This window comes from Bos taurus, chromosome 11 (assembly GCF_002263795.3).
Source record: "Bos taurus isolate L1 Dominette 01449 registration number 42190680 breed Hereford chromosome 11, ARS-UCD2.0, whole genome shotgun sequence".
Taxonomy (NCBI): domain Eukaryota; kingdom Metazoa; phylum Chordata; class Mammalia; order Artiodactyla; family Bovidae; genus Bos; species Bos taurus.
In genome coordinates, this window is record NC_037338.1 from 96,754,161 (window position 1) to 96,772,152 (window position 17,992).

The 17,992-nt window shown below is 39.1% G+C and overlaps 1 protein-coding gene across 4 annotated transcripts in view; it reads left to right on the forward strand.

Annotated features, from left to right (window-relative positions):
• The window catches only part of PBX3 (PBX homeobox 3), a 225,640-nt gene that overhangs the window by 202,299 nt on the left and 5,349 nt on the right, over positions 1 to 17,992 (forward strand). For all 4 annotated transcript variants that reach the window (NM_001046453.1, XM_024999013.2, XM_024999012.2 and 1 more), the window contains 1 exon segment: positions 16,507 to 16,672. In NM_001046453.1, coding sequence (NP_001039918.1) covers positions 16,507 to 16,672 — 166 coding nt within the window.

A 17,992-nucleotide genomic window follows, 5' to 3' on the forward strand; every position in this document is an offset into this window, starting at 1 on the left:
GCAGGTTAAACATAGCTGAAGAGAGAATTAGTGAACTGGAAGATGGGTCATAAGAAAATAACCATGCTGAAGAATGGAGAGACAATAGGATAGAAAATCAGGAGAAAGAGTAAGGGACTCTGAAGGTATAGTAAGAAGTCTAACATAAAAGTCATTTCAGTCCCAGAAGCAAACATAATAGTGTGTCAGAAGCAATATTTGAAATGTAAAGGCTTCTAACTTTCCAAAACTGATGAAAGACTCTAAGCCCTAGATTTACCAAAAGGTACAATTCCAAAAGAAGATAGATAAATAGGAATCCGCACTGAACACAGTAAAACAAAAGCCACCAGTGGGAAAAATAAGAGTGACTTCAAAGGCATAGCCAGTAGGCTGACTGCTGATTTCTTAATGAAAACAATAAAGCCATAATACTGTAGAATGATAAAAAGATGAAATAAATTAAATGTCAGCCTAGAATTCTGTATCTGCCAAAAATGATCTTTCATAGTAGAGGTGAAATGGAGACATTCTCGGTAAAAAATTGAGAGAATTTGTCCCATTTTTTCTCTAAAGGAAGCACAAAAAATATGGCAGAAGTAAAAATATTTCATATAGAAGGCAGAAGATACAGGAAGGAGTGGAAAGCAAAGAAAAGGGTAAATGTGTATGTGAGTCTAAATAAATATTGAGTGTTTAATAATAATATCTTATTTGTTTATAATACATATAGAATTAAAATACACAGTAATAATGCCTGTTAAGTTATTTAATGCTCTTAATTTTTTTGCAAAAGATGGTAAGAATACCAATTAACATAAAAGTACCAGTTAATGTTAGACTTTGATAGTTAAGAATGTATAATCTCTAGGGAATCACCTAAAGAATACTAAAGGAGTGTATAACTTCCAAATAAAGAAGGAAATGTAGAATAATTTTTGAAAATAAGCAGTCTAAAAGAAGGCAAGAAAGGATTAGAAAAAGAACCCAGTAAGTGGGACAAATAGGGAGCGCTTAGTAAGATGATAGATTTAAACCCAGATATTTCAGTAGTTACATTAAACACAAATGAAATCTAATTGGCAAATATTGTTGAATAAGATATAAAAATAAAAGCTAATTTCTTATATTGTCTAATAGAGATATCTAAAGTATAATGACACAGAAAGAATGAAAATAACAGTGTGGGGGAAAAAATACAACATGCAAACAATAACCAAAAAAAAGTTGGCATTTCTTTATTAATATTGGAAGAACGCTTGAAGACAAAAAATGTTACTGCAGATAAAAAGACACTAAATATTAATGACACAGCTCTTCTATATTTGTATGTACTTAATAACAAAGCTCAAAAAACATAAATCAAAAACTAACTGAATGATAATGAAAACACAACTATCAAGAGTCATGGGATAGGAATTCCCTGGTGGTCCAGTGGTTAGAACTCCACACTTTAACTGCCAAGGGCCCTTGTTCAGTCTGATGGGAGAACTAAGATCCCACAAGCCATGCAGCATAGCTGCCCCACCTTCCCATCCTCCAAAACAGGGGAGATTCTCAAATACTGATATAAATAGTTTCCCTTTCTCCCTCCTGACTTCCTAAAGTTAGATACTTAGCCCATTGCCCTTCAGGTACACCAGATTCTCTACCAAACCTGTGTTGTTACTTGTGTTGCATTTAGGCAATGATACTATTCTTTTGGGCTTCCCTTGTGGCCCAGTGGTAAAGACTCTGCCTACCAATGCAGGAGACGCAGGTTTGATTTCTGGGTTGGAAAGGTTCCTTGGAAAAGGAAATGGCAACCCACTCCAGTATTCTTGCCTGGGAAAGTCACATGGACAGAGGAGTCTGGTGGGCTACAGTCCATGGGGTTGTAAAAGCATCAAACACGACTTAGCAACTAAAAAACAACAACTTTTCTTTCATATCACTTGTTTTGAGAAATTGTGAAGGTACAGAAACAGACTTCACCCTACCATTATTAAGTAGCAGTGTGACATTAAGCAAATTGTTTAACCTGAAGTTCCCGTTTTGTGACTCGTAAAATTAGGATTGTGATAGTTTCCTCAGAAGTTTGAGGGCTAAATGAGATCATACATGTTGACTGCCTAATACAGGGCTGGTATGTGGTGAATGCTCCTTAAATGCTCATTTGTCATCTATTCAACCAGGGTTTTCTTTCCGGGTAGGTTGTATATGTAGAACCTCATAAAGTTCCCAAAATAAAGAGAGAAAAGATGCCCTGGCCACTGGCAAACTAGTTGCTAGAAGCCCTCAGCTCCTAGGTTTTCACAGGCTTCATAGAGATGAGAGCTAGAGTGGGCACGGGGTGGGGAGTTGGAGGTCGAGTGAGGTTGTTGTGTCTATTCTTATTCTCTGAATAGATCTACCCTAAGTGTATTCTTTAAAAATGCACGTGGTTCATTTTTAATGAGAATTAATTATGTATGTTGAAAGGGTAGGCTATCTTTTGAGGATAAGTATTTATATTTTACACAAATTCAATGAAATTTTCTGGATTTTTTAAAAGAAAATCCAGAAAATACATACTGGGGTATGTATTATTTGGTAGGGAGAGGCATTTGAATAAATACTGGTTCCCATGAAACAAAAGGCTCGACTATCAGATTTCTTACATAGGACACGGAATACATTTTGATGTTTTTAATTACAGAAATTAGATTATAATTATGACCGATTCACATTGTTGTATGGCAGAAACCAACACACTATAGGGAAATTTTCCACGAATTAAAAATAAAAAAAATTTTTTAAAAAATGAATTAGATTTACATGAAAGTTATCTGGACAGAAATATGGTCCACTGTTGTTTAAAAATGCTCTTGAGTTTTAATTCTGGAATGCTGATGTGTTGCCTTGGGAGACGGCCCTGCCTCTCATTGCAGCTGATGGGAGTCAGTTTCACAGCTGTGATGTCAGTGCTTCGAAAGTCTGTCAAAGAAGGACTTCCCTGGTGGTCCAGTGGTTAAGGCTTTGCCTTCCAGTGCAGGGCACCCAGGTTTGATCCCTAGTCCCGGAGCTAAGATCCCACATGCCTTGAAGCCAAAAAATCAAAACAAAAACCAGAAGCAATATTGCAACAAATTCAAAAAGACTTTTTTAAAATGGCCCACATCTAAAAAGAAAAAAACTCTTTAAGAACAAGCAAACTAAAAAAAATCCAAAATCTGTCAAAGAGTTTCCATGGAGGCTGTGAAAGTGAAAGTCGCTCAGTTGTGTCTGACTCTTTGCGACCCCGTGGACTATACAGTCCATGGAATTCTCCAGGCCAGAATACTGGAGTGGGGAGCCATTCCCTTCTCCAGGGGATCTTCCCAACCTAGGGATCAAATCCAGGTCTCCTACACTGCAGGCAGTTTCTTTACCAGCTGAGCCACCAGAGAAGCCCAAGAATACTGGAATAAGTAGGGTATCCCTTCTCCAGTGGGTCATCCCAACCCAGGGTCTCTCTTGCGTTGCAGGCAGATTCTTTACCAGCTGAGTTACCAGGGAATCCCATGGAGGCTATAGAGGAACCTATTCAATTGTACACCTACCTGATACATTTTTTATTTTTTAATGAAAGAAATAATTTTAAAGGAATCTTTAACTGAAAACATTGTCTGGTAATTTAGAACCACCCCTCAGCGTGTGTTTTAGAGAGATGAACGGTGTCATCTGTTCTTCATGTACTGTGGCCGCAAGGCTGACGTTTTATATACTTTTGCAGATGCACCTCTCTGTGAATGTCACGAGCAGTTACCAGTCTATCATGCACTGAGTAGAAAGGGCAGAGCCAAACTGTAAGGGTGTCAGTACGTTATGGCAATAAAATTTTTTGCAGCCTCAAATAAAAAAATACAGTACTTGACAAGTGCATCTGTTTTAAATTATTTCAGATACTATGGAAACAGAATTTCTGTTTGTTCAGTTCTCCCATTAGAAGTGAATTGTGTTTCCAAAAGCTGGTTTTCAAGTCAGTTGTTCAGAGTTTGGAACTTACTTTCTAAAAAGAAAATGAAATGGTCTGGATTCTTGGGCTAGCTCACATTTTAACCGTAAAGGAAATGAAATATTTTACACTGAAAAAGTAGGCTGAATATTTGAGAGAAAAAATTATTTCTCTCATTAAAAAAATTAAAAATGTGTCAGGTAGGTGTACAATTGAATAGGTTCCTCTATAGCCTCCATGGGATTCCCTGCTTTGGTAGCCCTAACCACTTAATATAATAGAAAATAAAAATTGAAAGAATTCTTTTTGTTTTATGAAGAATATTAAGGAAAAGCAAGTCTTATTACACAAGGTATAGCGGGAAAAGCACAGGAAAAGCTGTGGCCCTCAGGCAAGCTAGATAAACTCTCTGACTTCAGTTTTCACATCAGTTAAACTGGGTCTTTGTGGTACTACATGAGATAATAATGTAAAATTCCTGGTAAAATGACTGGCTTTAAATGAGCTCTCCATAAATGGTTGCTGTTAAAATATAGGTACAGGTAGGATCCAAACCCAGGTTTCCTACAAATTCCAGGTCCACTGTCTTGTCTGGCAAGTGGCTGTGTTGGGACAGGAGCAATGGAGGGACCGGGAGGCCAGGATAGAGCTGTCAGTTTGTGTGGAACCACGCCCCACAGACGTGGCAGACAGGAGCTCTTGGTCAGATGTCACCTTCCTGGGAGAAGGCTTATCACGCTCAGGTGTACAAGGGAGCAGCCCCTTTCCCCTTCGCTCACTGCTCCCTAGTCTCCACTGCCAGGACCCTGCCAGTACTGGGGGCAGAGACAGGGTCTCTCAGAATCCAGAACTCTCCAGAAAGGGTGACCTGACCTTGTGACAAGAGGAAGTGTGACCTGCAGAGGGTTTTTTGTTGTTGCTCTTGTTGCTTGTTTGTTTTAAGAACAGGAAGAGCTAACACTTACCTGGTGCCTAGCACATCCCAGGCGCAATCCTGTGCCTTTTAACATATTATCTCATTTAGCGTTCAAGGCAGCCCTATGGGGAACAGGCATCATTACCCCATCTTGTAGACCAGGAAAGGAGAACTTAGATGATGTGACTGCACGAAGGTGACACAGCTAGGAAATTACAGAGCAGGGATTCACACGCAGGTCTGTCAGCTCTCAGGCGCCCTCTGGGTTCTCAAGGGAATGCACACGTGTGGTCATCTACAGTGTGTCCAGGCTTTCTGTCTTTTTATAAACTTTACTGGTTGTGTGCCCTTGGGAAGGAGAGGAATGGAATGAGATTTAGTTTATTAACACCATTAACTTTAAAAATTGAACAGGATCTGGCTTCCATCCCTCATTTCAAATCGAACCACATAATGGGGATGAAAACATATTGATTAGAGAGAAACTATTTATTAGAGGTAAAATTGTTTACAGTGTAAATAAGCTACATGTTCCATTATACACGACTTGGCCTTTCAACATTTCATAATCTGTTGCATTTAATTAGGCACAGTACATAAAGTATGCATCACAAGTAAACATTGGAAACACAATGGCAAATTTTTCTAAGATCTGTGCTTCATAAACTTTCAGTTTGCTAATCTCAGTAATTATGTTTTGGTGTCAGCTGCTTTTTCCAAACAAGTGCTGATTCTCTCCCTTAAGTCTTTAAGGAAGCCAAACTGAGGATGAACTCTAAAGTTCTGTACTTCTCCCTATTGAAGATTAAGTCATTAAGTAATATTTTTTCTCTTTTATTTAACATTGTTATTAAAATGGTAAATAAATGGAGTGATAGAATTTGAAATGTAAGGTACAATTAATGCTAATTAATAAATTGGCTTTCAGTGACTATAGAGACATTTTAGATGGTCTAGCTTTTTAAATTTGAATGACATTTTTCTTAAAGGCAAAGCAATCTGGGGAACTTTAGTGGTTTGAGAATTACAAAGTATCTGATTTTAATTATTTCAAGAATTCTCAGACCTGCCAACCCCATCCTTCAGATAGAATACAGGAATGGGATTGTTGAGTCCTGTAGCTGTGTGAGCCAGCACAGTGCCTGGCAGTTACACTCTTCAGGATTATTAAATGACTTCTAAGTGACTTTTTTTAAAAAAGAAGATTGGTTACAGTTTTCATTGAAAAGTGCATGTTTTTTGAAAGTCTTTTTTTCTAATGAAAAAAAAAATATCAGAAATTACTCATCTGAAATCAATTTGAATATTTGAAAACACATAGAAAAACACAAAATTAGAATTTACTTGTAAACCCATTCCAAACGATAAAAGACACATGTCCTAGTACTTTTTGTATGCATACATGTATGTGTATGTTTGCATGTACACACCTATGTATGTCTATGTGTATTTTTACCCCACCTCAAATTCTTATTCTCTATGAGAAGGAAGAAAAAGCCCTTTCCTCCTCTTTACAATACATTGTGAATAGTAACCCCATGTCAATAAATATTTGTCTTCAACATGTTTAATCAGTGATCATATTCCATTATACAGATGTGCTATAAATTAATATCTCCTCTCTTTTTACTACTTTAAATAAGACTGTAACAAATCTCTTTCATATGTATCTCTAAATATTTACTCAAGATAAATTCTAAGTAATGCTGAATCCAAACATATGTCTATCCATATTTGCTGGCTTACTTTACAGAAAGGCTATGCTAAATAATAAGTAAAATGTGTCTACTGCTCTCAGTTTATTTCTTTAAATGTTTTTGATTTCCTGATGCTAACAAATTTGTTCTTTGTTGAGCTCTGAAAGGTCACTGTGACACATCTAAGTGACTGCCTGAGTGAGCTTTGTTTTTACAGCTCAAGGTCTTCCCTGGATGCATCCTGTCCAAGGGACTTCCACATGTCCTCACACAGAGAAATTAGTGCATCCGTGGGGCTTTCCTGGTGGTCCTGTGGTTGGGACTCCAGGCTTCCACTGTTGGGAATATGGGTTCTCTCCCTGGTTGAGGAACTAGGATCCCGCATACTGCACCGTGCAGCCGAAAAATAAACTAACTAAGTAAGATAAATAAATAAATAAAAGAAGTTAATGCAAACAGAGTGTGCCTGCTCACTTGAGGCAGCAGTCTTAAACGCGGGTGCACATGCTTCACAGAGTAGGTGAAGGTTTTCCAGAGGGTACAAGGGCATGCATGGTTTTAAAAGGGTTTCACTGGTCAGCTTTCCTTTGTGTGTGTGTGTGTATATATATGTGTGTGTGTATGTATATATATATAAATGTATATATACATGCTGCTGCTGCTGCTGCTGCTAAATTGCTTCAGTCGTGTCTGACTCTGTGCGACCCCATAGACGGCAGCCCACCAGGCTCCCCCGTCCCTGGGATTCTCCAGGCAAAAACACTGGAGTGGATTGCCCTTTCCTTCTCCAATGCATGAAAGTGAAAAGTGAAAGTGAAGTTGCTCAGTCGTGTCTGACTCTTAGTGACCCCATGGACTGTAGCCCACCAGGCTCCCCTGTCCATGGGATTTTCCAGGCAAGAGTACTGGAGGTGGGTGCCATTGCCTTCTCCAGTATATATACATACTCCTTCCCAAAACCCACTTGCCTCAGAAAGCTGCTAGGGTGGAAGTTCATGTGGTTGTCCTTTTTCCTCTTCCCCTTTCCACCTGTTCTTTTCCCACTTTATGAAATAGGTACTCCCACTCATTGCCCCAGAGTGTGAGACCCTTTCTGGTGCTCAACAAAGGATTGTGTGAAATATTGGTGATAACCAAACCTCCTTCAGTCAGCACTTTATAATCCAGCACCCTTCTGCTTAATACATGTGTTGATTCTGAATTGAAAAATGTGTTCAAAGTATTCAGTGGTTTACAAATAAGTTAGTGAATCAGAATCTAACCAATGTTCCCCTCTGAAGAACTCTGACTTCATAAGGGGGAATTTCAATGCTGATAAAGATAGAATTTTTAACAATAAAGTGGGTTTTTTTCAGCTATTAAAAAAATAAATGAATGTGTGATAAAACCTTACTTTTGATGGTCAAAGTAAGTATTATTTATCAAAATAAGTATTTGTATTGCTTTGATTAATTTTAGATTCAGTGTACTGATAGCTTAATCCAGAACATGTTAAGCATGTAGAGCCTTATAATTACAGGAAATAAAAAAGAGTTTAAAATATTCAATTTCCATATATTACTTGTAAAACATAAAAGTATATTGCATTAGTATAATATGGGAGGGAAATGAAATGGAAATACAGTTCCAAAAACAAAAGAGAACACAAAAATTTTGACTATTAAAGAAAAACAAGTTTATATGTTTTTAAAATGGATAGTGGGTATCAATTTTCTATTTATATTTGGTTGGATGCATTTTAAAGAACAGTGTTACAGTTTTATTTTAAAATGTCAACATTTATGGCATACTAAAATAACATTGTTTATAACTGTAAGCTCATAATGAAAAATTGTAGATGCCAACTTAAAAAATGTACAAAGGAGAAAAAAATGTACGAGCAAGTACCTGATTTTTCACCTTTTTTTTGGCAGTATTCCAAGAAAAGGTGTGCAGACTACTAATATGGGATAGGCGCCTAGACAAAAGGCTGCCTCACCTGGCTTCAGGTGGTCTCACAGGAACTGTTCCCCGAAATCTCAGTCTCCCTTCCACTTAGTGAGCCCTGGGGTGGTGTGGGTGATGAGAGCACCAGCAGAGCTCCTCTTCAGGCTTTCCCTGGTCTGGAGCACTCTCTCCTCTCCTGTTTCTTAGCCAGAGGCTGCTGGTCCATCAGGTGCTTCACCCTGGTACCCATGGCTTCTCGCTCTCTCTCGGCTCCCTTGTTCTCCACGATGAAAGTATTCCTCACTTGTTAGACCTCACTTCTTCCAGAAACACTCCTTGCAGAAACACTCCTTGATTCTCCTTTCCTATTTTCCTTTAGAATGGTGTCTCCTTCCCCTTTCGTTATAAAAGAGAAGTTAAGAAATTAAGGGAAAGGGGAGTCAAGTCAGAAAGTAGAAAAAGTCTCTGGGATCTTGGAGAGGTCCAGGTAGATGGAGGCAGCTTATATTTTTGGCTTCTTTGTTTGAACAGGGCTTCTAGAGGTTTGTACCTCTGAAATATGGAGTCTCAGTAGAAATACTATTGAATTGAATTGAAGCTGAAGTCCAGTTCAAATTTCACCTTACCTTTGAATTCTCCTTTGATTTCCCATACCTGCTGGGGCTTATCTTCCTCCAGATTCCTTTTAGAGTCTGTTTTCTGTAGTTTAGTGTGTTATCATCACCATCATGCAATTTTTGTTAATTATTTGAATATGCAGCATTGTTTTTATGACCAGATTGTAAGTTCTAGGCAAGTAGAAGTTCCTGTTTATTTTTTTGTCTCCCCCATGGCACCTAGTACAGCACTGACTGTAACACATATTCAATAAATACACCACAGTTAATTGTAAAAAAGGGGGGAAAACTGATAGGGAGTTATGGGGTTGAAATCTGGATTTGTCATGCTTCACTGTATGATTTAGGGCCATTTGTGTACAGTCTGCATCTCTTGATTCTTCGTGGATAAAACATGGGTGACAGTGATAATTAATAGTATTAGGTAATCACTATGGGCCCAAACCATTAATGTACCTAACATTCTATGAGAAATGTATTAACCTTCTTATTATTGTTCTCATTGTATATGAGAGGAATACTAAAATAATCTGTCCAGGGCCACTCATAGTAAATAACAGTGTGGATTTGAAACCAGACCAAGTCCCAAGTATTTATTCAACATGTGATACTGCCCACATCTGATGTATCTACCTCAGAGTTAAAGATTCTAAGTGAATCTGAGAATTAAGATTAAAGATTAATCTTAAATCTTTAAAGATTCTAAGTGAGTAGAAGGCACTGGGTATATTTTTGAGAAAAAAAAAAGTAAAAAAGTGGTACAAAAGTTGAATTTAGTTACTGTATTTGGAAAGCATTTTTACTTTTCTCCCCAGCTGTATTGAGGTATAACTGAAACATAACACTGTTCAAAGTGTGCAGCAGATTGACACAATACATTTAAAAATTGCAAAATAATTACTACACAGTGTTAGCTACACCACCTCCATCCCATGACATAGTTACCATTTGTTTTTCCTGGTGAGAACACTTAGGATATACTCTTTTAGCATTCAAGTATGTGATACAGTATTATTAGCTATACTCAATCCCTGGTAACTTCCACTCTACTCTGTTTCTTTGAGTCTGTCTTTTTTAGATTCCACATTTAAAAACATTTTAATTTTTTGCAGTTCGTAGGTTATCTTTTCATTTATGGTTTCCTTTGCTGTACAAAAGCTTATAAGTTTGATTAAATCCCATTTGTTTATTTTTTGCTTTTCTTTTTATTGCCCTAGGAGACTGACCTAGGAAAGCATTGGTACAATTTATGTCAGAGAATGCTTTTCTTATGTTCTCTTTTAGGAGTCTGATGGTATCATGTCTTATATTTAAATTTTCAAGTCATTTGAGTCTCTTTTTGTATCCGATGTAAGGATGTGTTCTGATTTCATTGATTTACATGTGGCTGTCCAACTTTCCCAACAACACTTGCTGAAGAGACTGTCTTCTCCCTGTTATGTGTTCTTGCATCCTTGGTCAAAGATTAATTGTCCATAGGTGTGTGGGTTTATTTCTGGGCTTTCTGTTCTGTTTCATTGATCCATATGTCTGTTTTTGTGCCAGTACCATGCTGTTTTGATTACCATAGCTTTGTAGTGTTATCTGAAGTCTGAGAGGGGTATGCCTCCTGCTTTGTTCTTTTTTCTGTGAATTGCTTTGGCAATTCTATGCCTTTTATCGTACCATGTAAATTTTCAAATTATTTGTTCTAGTTCTGTGAAAAATGTCATGGGTAATTTGATAGGAATCACATTAAATCTATAGATTGTTTGGGTAGTTTGGCCATTTTAACAATATTAATTCTTCCAATCCAAGAGCATGGAATATCTTTCCATCTTTGAGTCATCCTCAGTTTCTTTTATTAATGTTTGTGGTTCTTAGCATATAAATCTTTTACCTCCTTTGTCAGGTTTACTCCTAAATATTTTTTGATGTGATTTAAAAGGGATTGTTTGTTTACAGTCCATTTCTAGTGTTTCCTTTTTAGTGTATGATATGACCAACAAAGGCTTAATTTCCAAAATATACAAACAGCTCATACAACTCATAACCAAAAAAACAAACAACCCAATAAAAAAATGGGCAAAAGACCTAAACAGACATTTCTCCAAAGAAGACATACAGATGGCCAATAGGCACATGAAAGGAGGCTCATTGTTTCTAATTATTAGAGACATGCCAATCAAAACTATAAAGAGGTACCACCTCACACTGCTCAGAATGACCATGATTAAAAAGCTTATAAATAACAGATGTTGGAGAAGGTGTGGAAAAAAGAGAATCCTCTTACACCATTGGTGGGAATGTAAATTGGTGTAGCCACTATGGAAAACAGTATTGAGGTTCCTCAAAAAACTAAAAATAGAGTTACCATATGACCTAGCAATCCCTTTTCTAGGCATATACCCAGACAAAGCTGTAATTCAAAAAGAAACATGCACCCTTAGGTTTATGGCCTCACTATTTACAATAGCTAAGACATGGAAACAAACTAGATGTCCATCAACAGATGAATGGATAAAGAAGATGTGGTGTGTGTGGTGGTGCACAGATTGAAATATTACTCAGCTATAAGAAAGAATGAAATAATGCCATATGCAGGAACATGGATGGGTCTAGAGATAGTCATACTAAGCGAAGTAAGTCAAAGACAAATACCATATGATATCACTTATATGTGGAGTCTAAAATATGACACAGATGAACATATCTAAGAAACAGAAACATGCTCAGAGATGAAGAGAACAGACTTGTGGTCGTCAAGGGGGAGGAAGGCTTGGGGGAAGAAGGATTGAGAGTTTGGGTTTAGAAGATGCAAACTAGTATATATAAACAACAAGGTCCTGCTGTATAGTACAGGGAAGTATATTCAGTATTCTGTGATAAACCATCATAGAAATGAATATGAACAAATATATATGTGGCTTCCCAGGTGGCGCGAGTGGTAAAGAACCCGCCTGCCAGTGCAGCTGGACATAAGAGACTCCAGTTCAATCCCTCAGTCGGGAAGATCCCCTGGAGGAGGGCACAGCAACCCACTCCAGTATTCTTGCCTGGAGAATCCCATGGACAGAGGAGCCTGGTGGGCTACAGTCCATGGGTCGCAGAGTCGGACACGACTGAAGCAACTTAGTACACACACAAATGTATAACTGAATCACTTTGCTGTTCAGCAGAAATTAACACTAAACCAACTATACTTAGATAAAACATTTTTTTAAAAGGAAAACATTGTACTTTTTAAAGGCAGTTGGCAGTCTGCAGGTGAATAGAGTCGGGGGAATGCATGGCTATAGTAAATGAGAGGGAACAGAAGCTTTTCCAGTCACTTGTTGGCCTTGCAAAAGGGCTCCAGAAAATAAACACTCTGAAAAATGCTCACTACTCATTCCCCTGATTGCCAAAGGCATTCAGCCTGGGAGCTGGTAGTGATGAACATCAGTAGGAGGAGGAGAGTACTTGTGTTTTTATTCTCATATTTAATTGATCTTAAAATTCTTGCCCAGCCCTTTACCTTCTGCACAGTCCAGAGTCATGAATCCTTGATATGTGGCTCAAAAGAGAAGCATGGGACAAAATATTCCTTTTCTCTTCACCAATTTCCTGCCCATGTTTCTATTCTGGGACCAATGTACAGACCATTGGTCAAAGACAGAGTAAGCTCTGCTCTCCTTCCAGCACGTGTGTACAGCCTGACTCCATTGTGAGCCCTGTGTAGGAGGGGCCTGCATGTGCTCTGTAGCTTTTGGTGCTTCCTACTGGCTGACTTTTGCAACTAATTGTATCCATCTGTTTTTAAAAGGTGAAAAAGAACTCCTGAATTTAGGTGTCTTTAAAAGGTGAAAAAAAAAACTCCTGAATTTAGGTGTTGATTTCTACATTAATTACACTGATCCCAGTTGCAGCAGTGTGGTCTTAATAGCTGATAGCTGCAATACCCAAATCTGTGATATCAGAATGTGACATGCATATTTTAATTTGAGAAATAGTTTAACATTTCTAGATATTCATTTAGATGTGGTTATGCAGGTTAAACATAACGTATGATCACTGCTTCTTTCACTGCTTCCAATTAAACCTTGCTTGTTAGTTTAACCTCTAGGTAATCCCATCAAACAATTGATGTCAAGGAAACACTGCCCACAGTAGCTTCGGATGAGTGGCCATTAATTTTAATTGCCTTGATATTAAAGATTAAGAAGTATTGGGACTAGCAGAATAGAAACGATCTGATGTCAAGCAAATCCACTTGCTAAAGCTTCCCCAGGCTGCTGGTGATATTAAAATTTTACTATGAGAATTAAATAAACCTTTATTAGTGATGACTGTTGTTTGATTGGTCCAGGGGTATGCATAAACACAGGATTCTTACATATCTGGAGATGAGACCTTCAATGGTATGGAGATTCCTCAATTATGAAACTGTTAATAAAGCTGTAATCTGATTTTCCTGGCTAGGTTTCATTAATGTATTATAGCTTCTCTGATTGTCAAGGTAATATTAACTACAAAGTATGGAATCCAACAGAGAATTGTTTAGAAGAAGAGAATTCTAAAATGGGCCTTTGTTGCTAAATTCAGAGTTGGGGAATTTTCATTAATTATGCTTAAGAAATGCCAAATTCCCTCTCAGCCAGGAATATCTCCCTTTCCACTATATATTCAATATTTAACTCTTTCAAAGGCCTGACAGTCTTAATCAGACAAGCTAGAGTGATGTTGTATATTGAAGGGAGTTTTTGTATGGCAGCTCTCTAGGTCTGCCTTCTGAGCTGAGGACGTGCTTGTGAAAGGTAGGGTAGGCTTGTGAAAGTAAGGGCTATGAGAACTTGCTTTAACAAGCATAACCAGAACAAATACCACCAGAGTTGTTTTCAATCTTAATTCATAACCTTTATTTTTAGAGACATAATTCTGGTATGGGAATGAATCTCATAGTCACTGAGGCCGCCTTCTCCTGGTGCAAAAATCCCTCCCAGAACATCTGCGTCCATCCTCCTGGAGGCCTGGGCCCCAGGTTAGCATCACGTCAGCCCTCTCCCTCTCCCCTGGCCTACACTGTGAGTCAGTGGCCAAATTCTGCCTATTTGTCTTCCCTGACCTCTGCCCTTTCCACAGCTCCTGTTCCGCTTCATCACCTGTGTACCTACCTACCTAACTCTGCCACCCAGTAGCATGCCCTACACTCTTGTGCCAAGCACCTGCCCCAAGCATCCGGGGCTGAAAGAAGGCAGAGTGGAGTTGGGTCCCTCAGGTCTGTTTGAGAGCCTAATATTGTGACAGCCTAGATACTGGAACTAAGGCCCGTACGTGGAATTGGAAGGGAACCAGATCTTAGTTCTGAGTAAAGAACTGTGTATCCATTGGAGCTGCCTACAGTGGAATCAGATTCGAAGTGAGTACCATGTCGCTGGTGGTGGAGATGCCATGACACAAATAGAAAATAGAGAAGGAGGTGCAGGTTTAAAGAACACCCAAGTTCCATTTGAGATCTGTTGAGCTGCAGGTTGTGGCAGAACATTTATAAGAAAATGTCTTAAAAATCAAGAACTGAAATTCTTCATAGAAGTTAGGGATAGAAGTGGAAGTCTGGTTCACAGAGACCGTAGTTAGAATTGTTAATAGAGATAAGATTGCTTAAGGAGAAAGAAGAGAGCTAAGAGCTTGAGTCTTGGAGAAAGTGTGTATGTGCACACACACACACACACCATAGTGTATCAGGGAAGGAGAAGCAGAAGCATAATGTCACAGGTGATAATTACAAGTGTCAGATGCTGCTGAGTGGCAAAACAAGTTGAGAGAGAGAAGGTCATTAGATTTGGAACAGGTGTGAGGCCTGTGTGATGACAATCAACCACCTAGCCCTTGAGATTGTTAAGATGCTACTTGGGAAAATGTGTGCAAAAGGCTATGTGTAATGCTTGGTGCAAAGGAGATGCTTGTTAAATAGTTACTATTACCACCACTGTTTGAAGAAAAGAAGGGACACATAATCCTTCCTTGCTGGTGAGGGAGACGACAGTGGAACAGAAATGGCTAGGAAGCCCTGAACTGCAGCATATTTGCTTCCCGACGAGTTTTGGCTTGTTTCTGTCTGAACCTGCACTCATGGTAACTGTACAGGTCTTCAGCGAATGTGCTGGCGTGTGTGCACGCACGTATGTGTGCACAGTGACCCCCCAGGATGGGACTGCATGTGGGCAGCAGCAACCCAACATTGTCTTCCTCGTGTGGCTCCCTTGCCAGGGCTCTCTAGCTTTCCCTGGAAGGATGAGCACCATGGTTTGAAGAATGAGAGGTCTATTTCCAAAGCAATTAAAGGCTTGGCAGAGATGGTCAACCAGCGTGCCCACTGGTATAAATTGGGTTGGAGGGCTCATATCACTCACTCCTTATCCTTTTCTCAGAGTCCCTAAATAACTATTCAGGATGAAACTGTGACCCACTCCGCCTGATACCACTGCAGCATGCTCTTTTGAAAGATGATTAAGAAATTATTAAGAAGTATTTTTAAACTGTTACTTTAACAAGAGAGAGGTCAGAGCCTTTTACATAGCAAAGTGGGTACCTATTCATACATTGCTGTGTGGGTTTTAGCTTCTTCTTTATATAGCTCAGCTCCCAGGTGCCTGAACACTCATTGTAACTATAAGCAGTGCATCTTGGGCTGAAGTTTTGTTGTCAGTGAAGTGTGATGAAATCTGCCTGTTGCCAAGTTCCTCCTAAGAAATCTCTTCCATTTGTGCTGGTTGACATCATAAGTAGTTTGCAAAAGAAATAAGTATATTCCACCTGATGAAATCAGCTGCTGATTCTGTATTTGCATTTGACCTTATTGAATTGCTTGAGTTTTCACATTGTGACCTTCTCACATGTTAACTGGCAGAACTTGAGCAGCCATCTTGGCAGACATACAGTATCTTCTAAGGCAGGAGACAAAGGGGTTTTTCATCCATTATTAATTGATGTTACTCTTTTCAGCAGACCAAACATGATTCTACTGTACAGATGCCAAAATTGTTCCAGACCCCAAAAGAACAAGTCATTCTTTCACAAGTGTTTCTTATTATTTACCTAACTTAACAAACGTTTCCTTTCGTTTTTCAGCTCCTTTGGGGATGGGGGGAGGACTAATCATTTATATATGAATTGGTATACACCAACTGAATATTTTTGATATATTTAAATATTTTTATTTACCATTTTAGTAACTCCAAGAAATGGTCTTATTCCAAGAGTGTTGAGAGGTTTGCCAAAAGAGTGAGTGAGCCTCAGCACCATTCTTCTTTATCCCCGAGATGTGATCACAGGCTAGAATCAAGTGTCTCCCAAGGTCTCCCCCGGGGGTCCTACAGTTAGTATCGGATATTTGATTTTTGTTTGTTTCCTCCTTTGACTCTCGCTTCCCCTTACTCACGTCCTTGTGATTTATAGGTGTCCAACTGGTTTGGCAACAAACGAATCAGGTACAAGAAGAATATTGGCAAGTTTCAGGAAGAAGCCAACCTCTATGCTGCAAAGACAGCCGTGACAGCCGCGCACGCAGTGGCCGCAGCCGTGCAGAACAACCAGACCAACTCGCCCACCACGCCGAATTCTGGTGCGTATGGGTGCTCACTCCCTCCTCGGCTCAGGAAGCCCGAGGCCACACATCCCCACCTCATGGGCCAGGACACAAGAACCATACTGAGAATACAGTGGACTCATAAAGATTTCTATTAAAATGCAGGCTTCTTCCTCGAATCAGTGAATGAGTGGTTGACCAGAGGGCCTGTAAACCCACTGTTCATAGTGAGCGCCACTCACTACCAGGAGAACCTGGAACTTACACACTTAGAAGTGGTTTTTAATTCAGCAGTGAGGCCCAGTGCTATCCCTAATGAACTATATTGTTCCATGTGCCATTTTAAAATCCGTAGTGGTCTGTCAAAGAACGAGTGAAATAGCAGAAGTGGGAGATTGACCTATTGCTGTGAGTAATGAGACTGGAATGCTGGGGTTAGTACCACAGTGCTTTCTCCCTGATGTGGCTGCAGACTCGAGTCTGCGGTCCTTCCTCAGTACCTGTGCTGACTTGGTAGGCTCAGCACGTGGTTAGCTGATCAGGACATGGTTAGCTGTGAGAGATATGGTAGTTAGTACATGGATGCAGTATCTTGGCTCCTTATACAATACATTTTGGCCAAATTTTTTGTGGCATGTTTGATGGAATTGGAAACGTTAAAATTATAGGGAACTTGAGTAGCAACGAAAGATGTGCAGCTAGCCCAAACAGATGGGCTTGAGAAGCAATTCAAGGGGCTTTTCTAAGGAGATAATTTAAATATAATCTTTAAAAATTCAGAAAGGGAGGGTTTTTTGTTTGTTTTGATGTCTTCTTTTTCCCTCCATCCCACCCCAACCCCCCCCAGGTTCTTTTTAATGGAACGTGGAAACTGATGAAAGTTAGGCAGAGTGAATGGCTAAGAAAGAGCTTCAGGGACTTTCTGGAGGGCTAGTGGTTAAGACTAAGGGGCATGGGTCAATCCCTGGTTGGGGAACTAAGATCCCACATGCTGCTTGGCATGGTCAAGTAAATAATAAATACCTTTTTAAAATAAAAATAAATAATAAAAAGTCTGGAGGAATTTTTTTTTAAAGCTTCAGAAAAATGTTTCTTCTCTGGGTAATTGTCCACCATGACAGCTAATGATGGTGAAGAGCTCACTTAATGACAAGTCCTGGAGATAAATGAAAACAAGGGGATAGTTCCAAGCCAGCTGCTGGGTGTTTCTCTGTTTTGATTCTTCCTTTGTTTCATAGTTGGGTTTCCCCATCACTAAGACTTTTCTAGATGCAAAATTCACTTCTTGCAGTTATTCTCCATCCTCTTAGATCTAGAAATGCTTTATGTTGTACACAACCTTTCCCTTCTTTACCT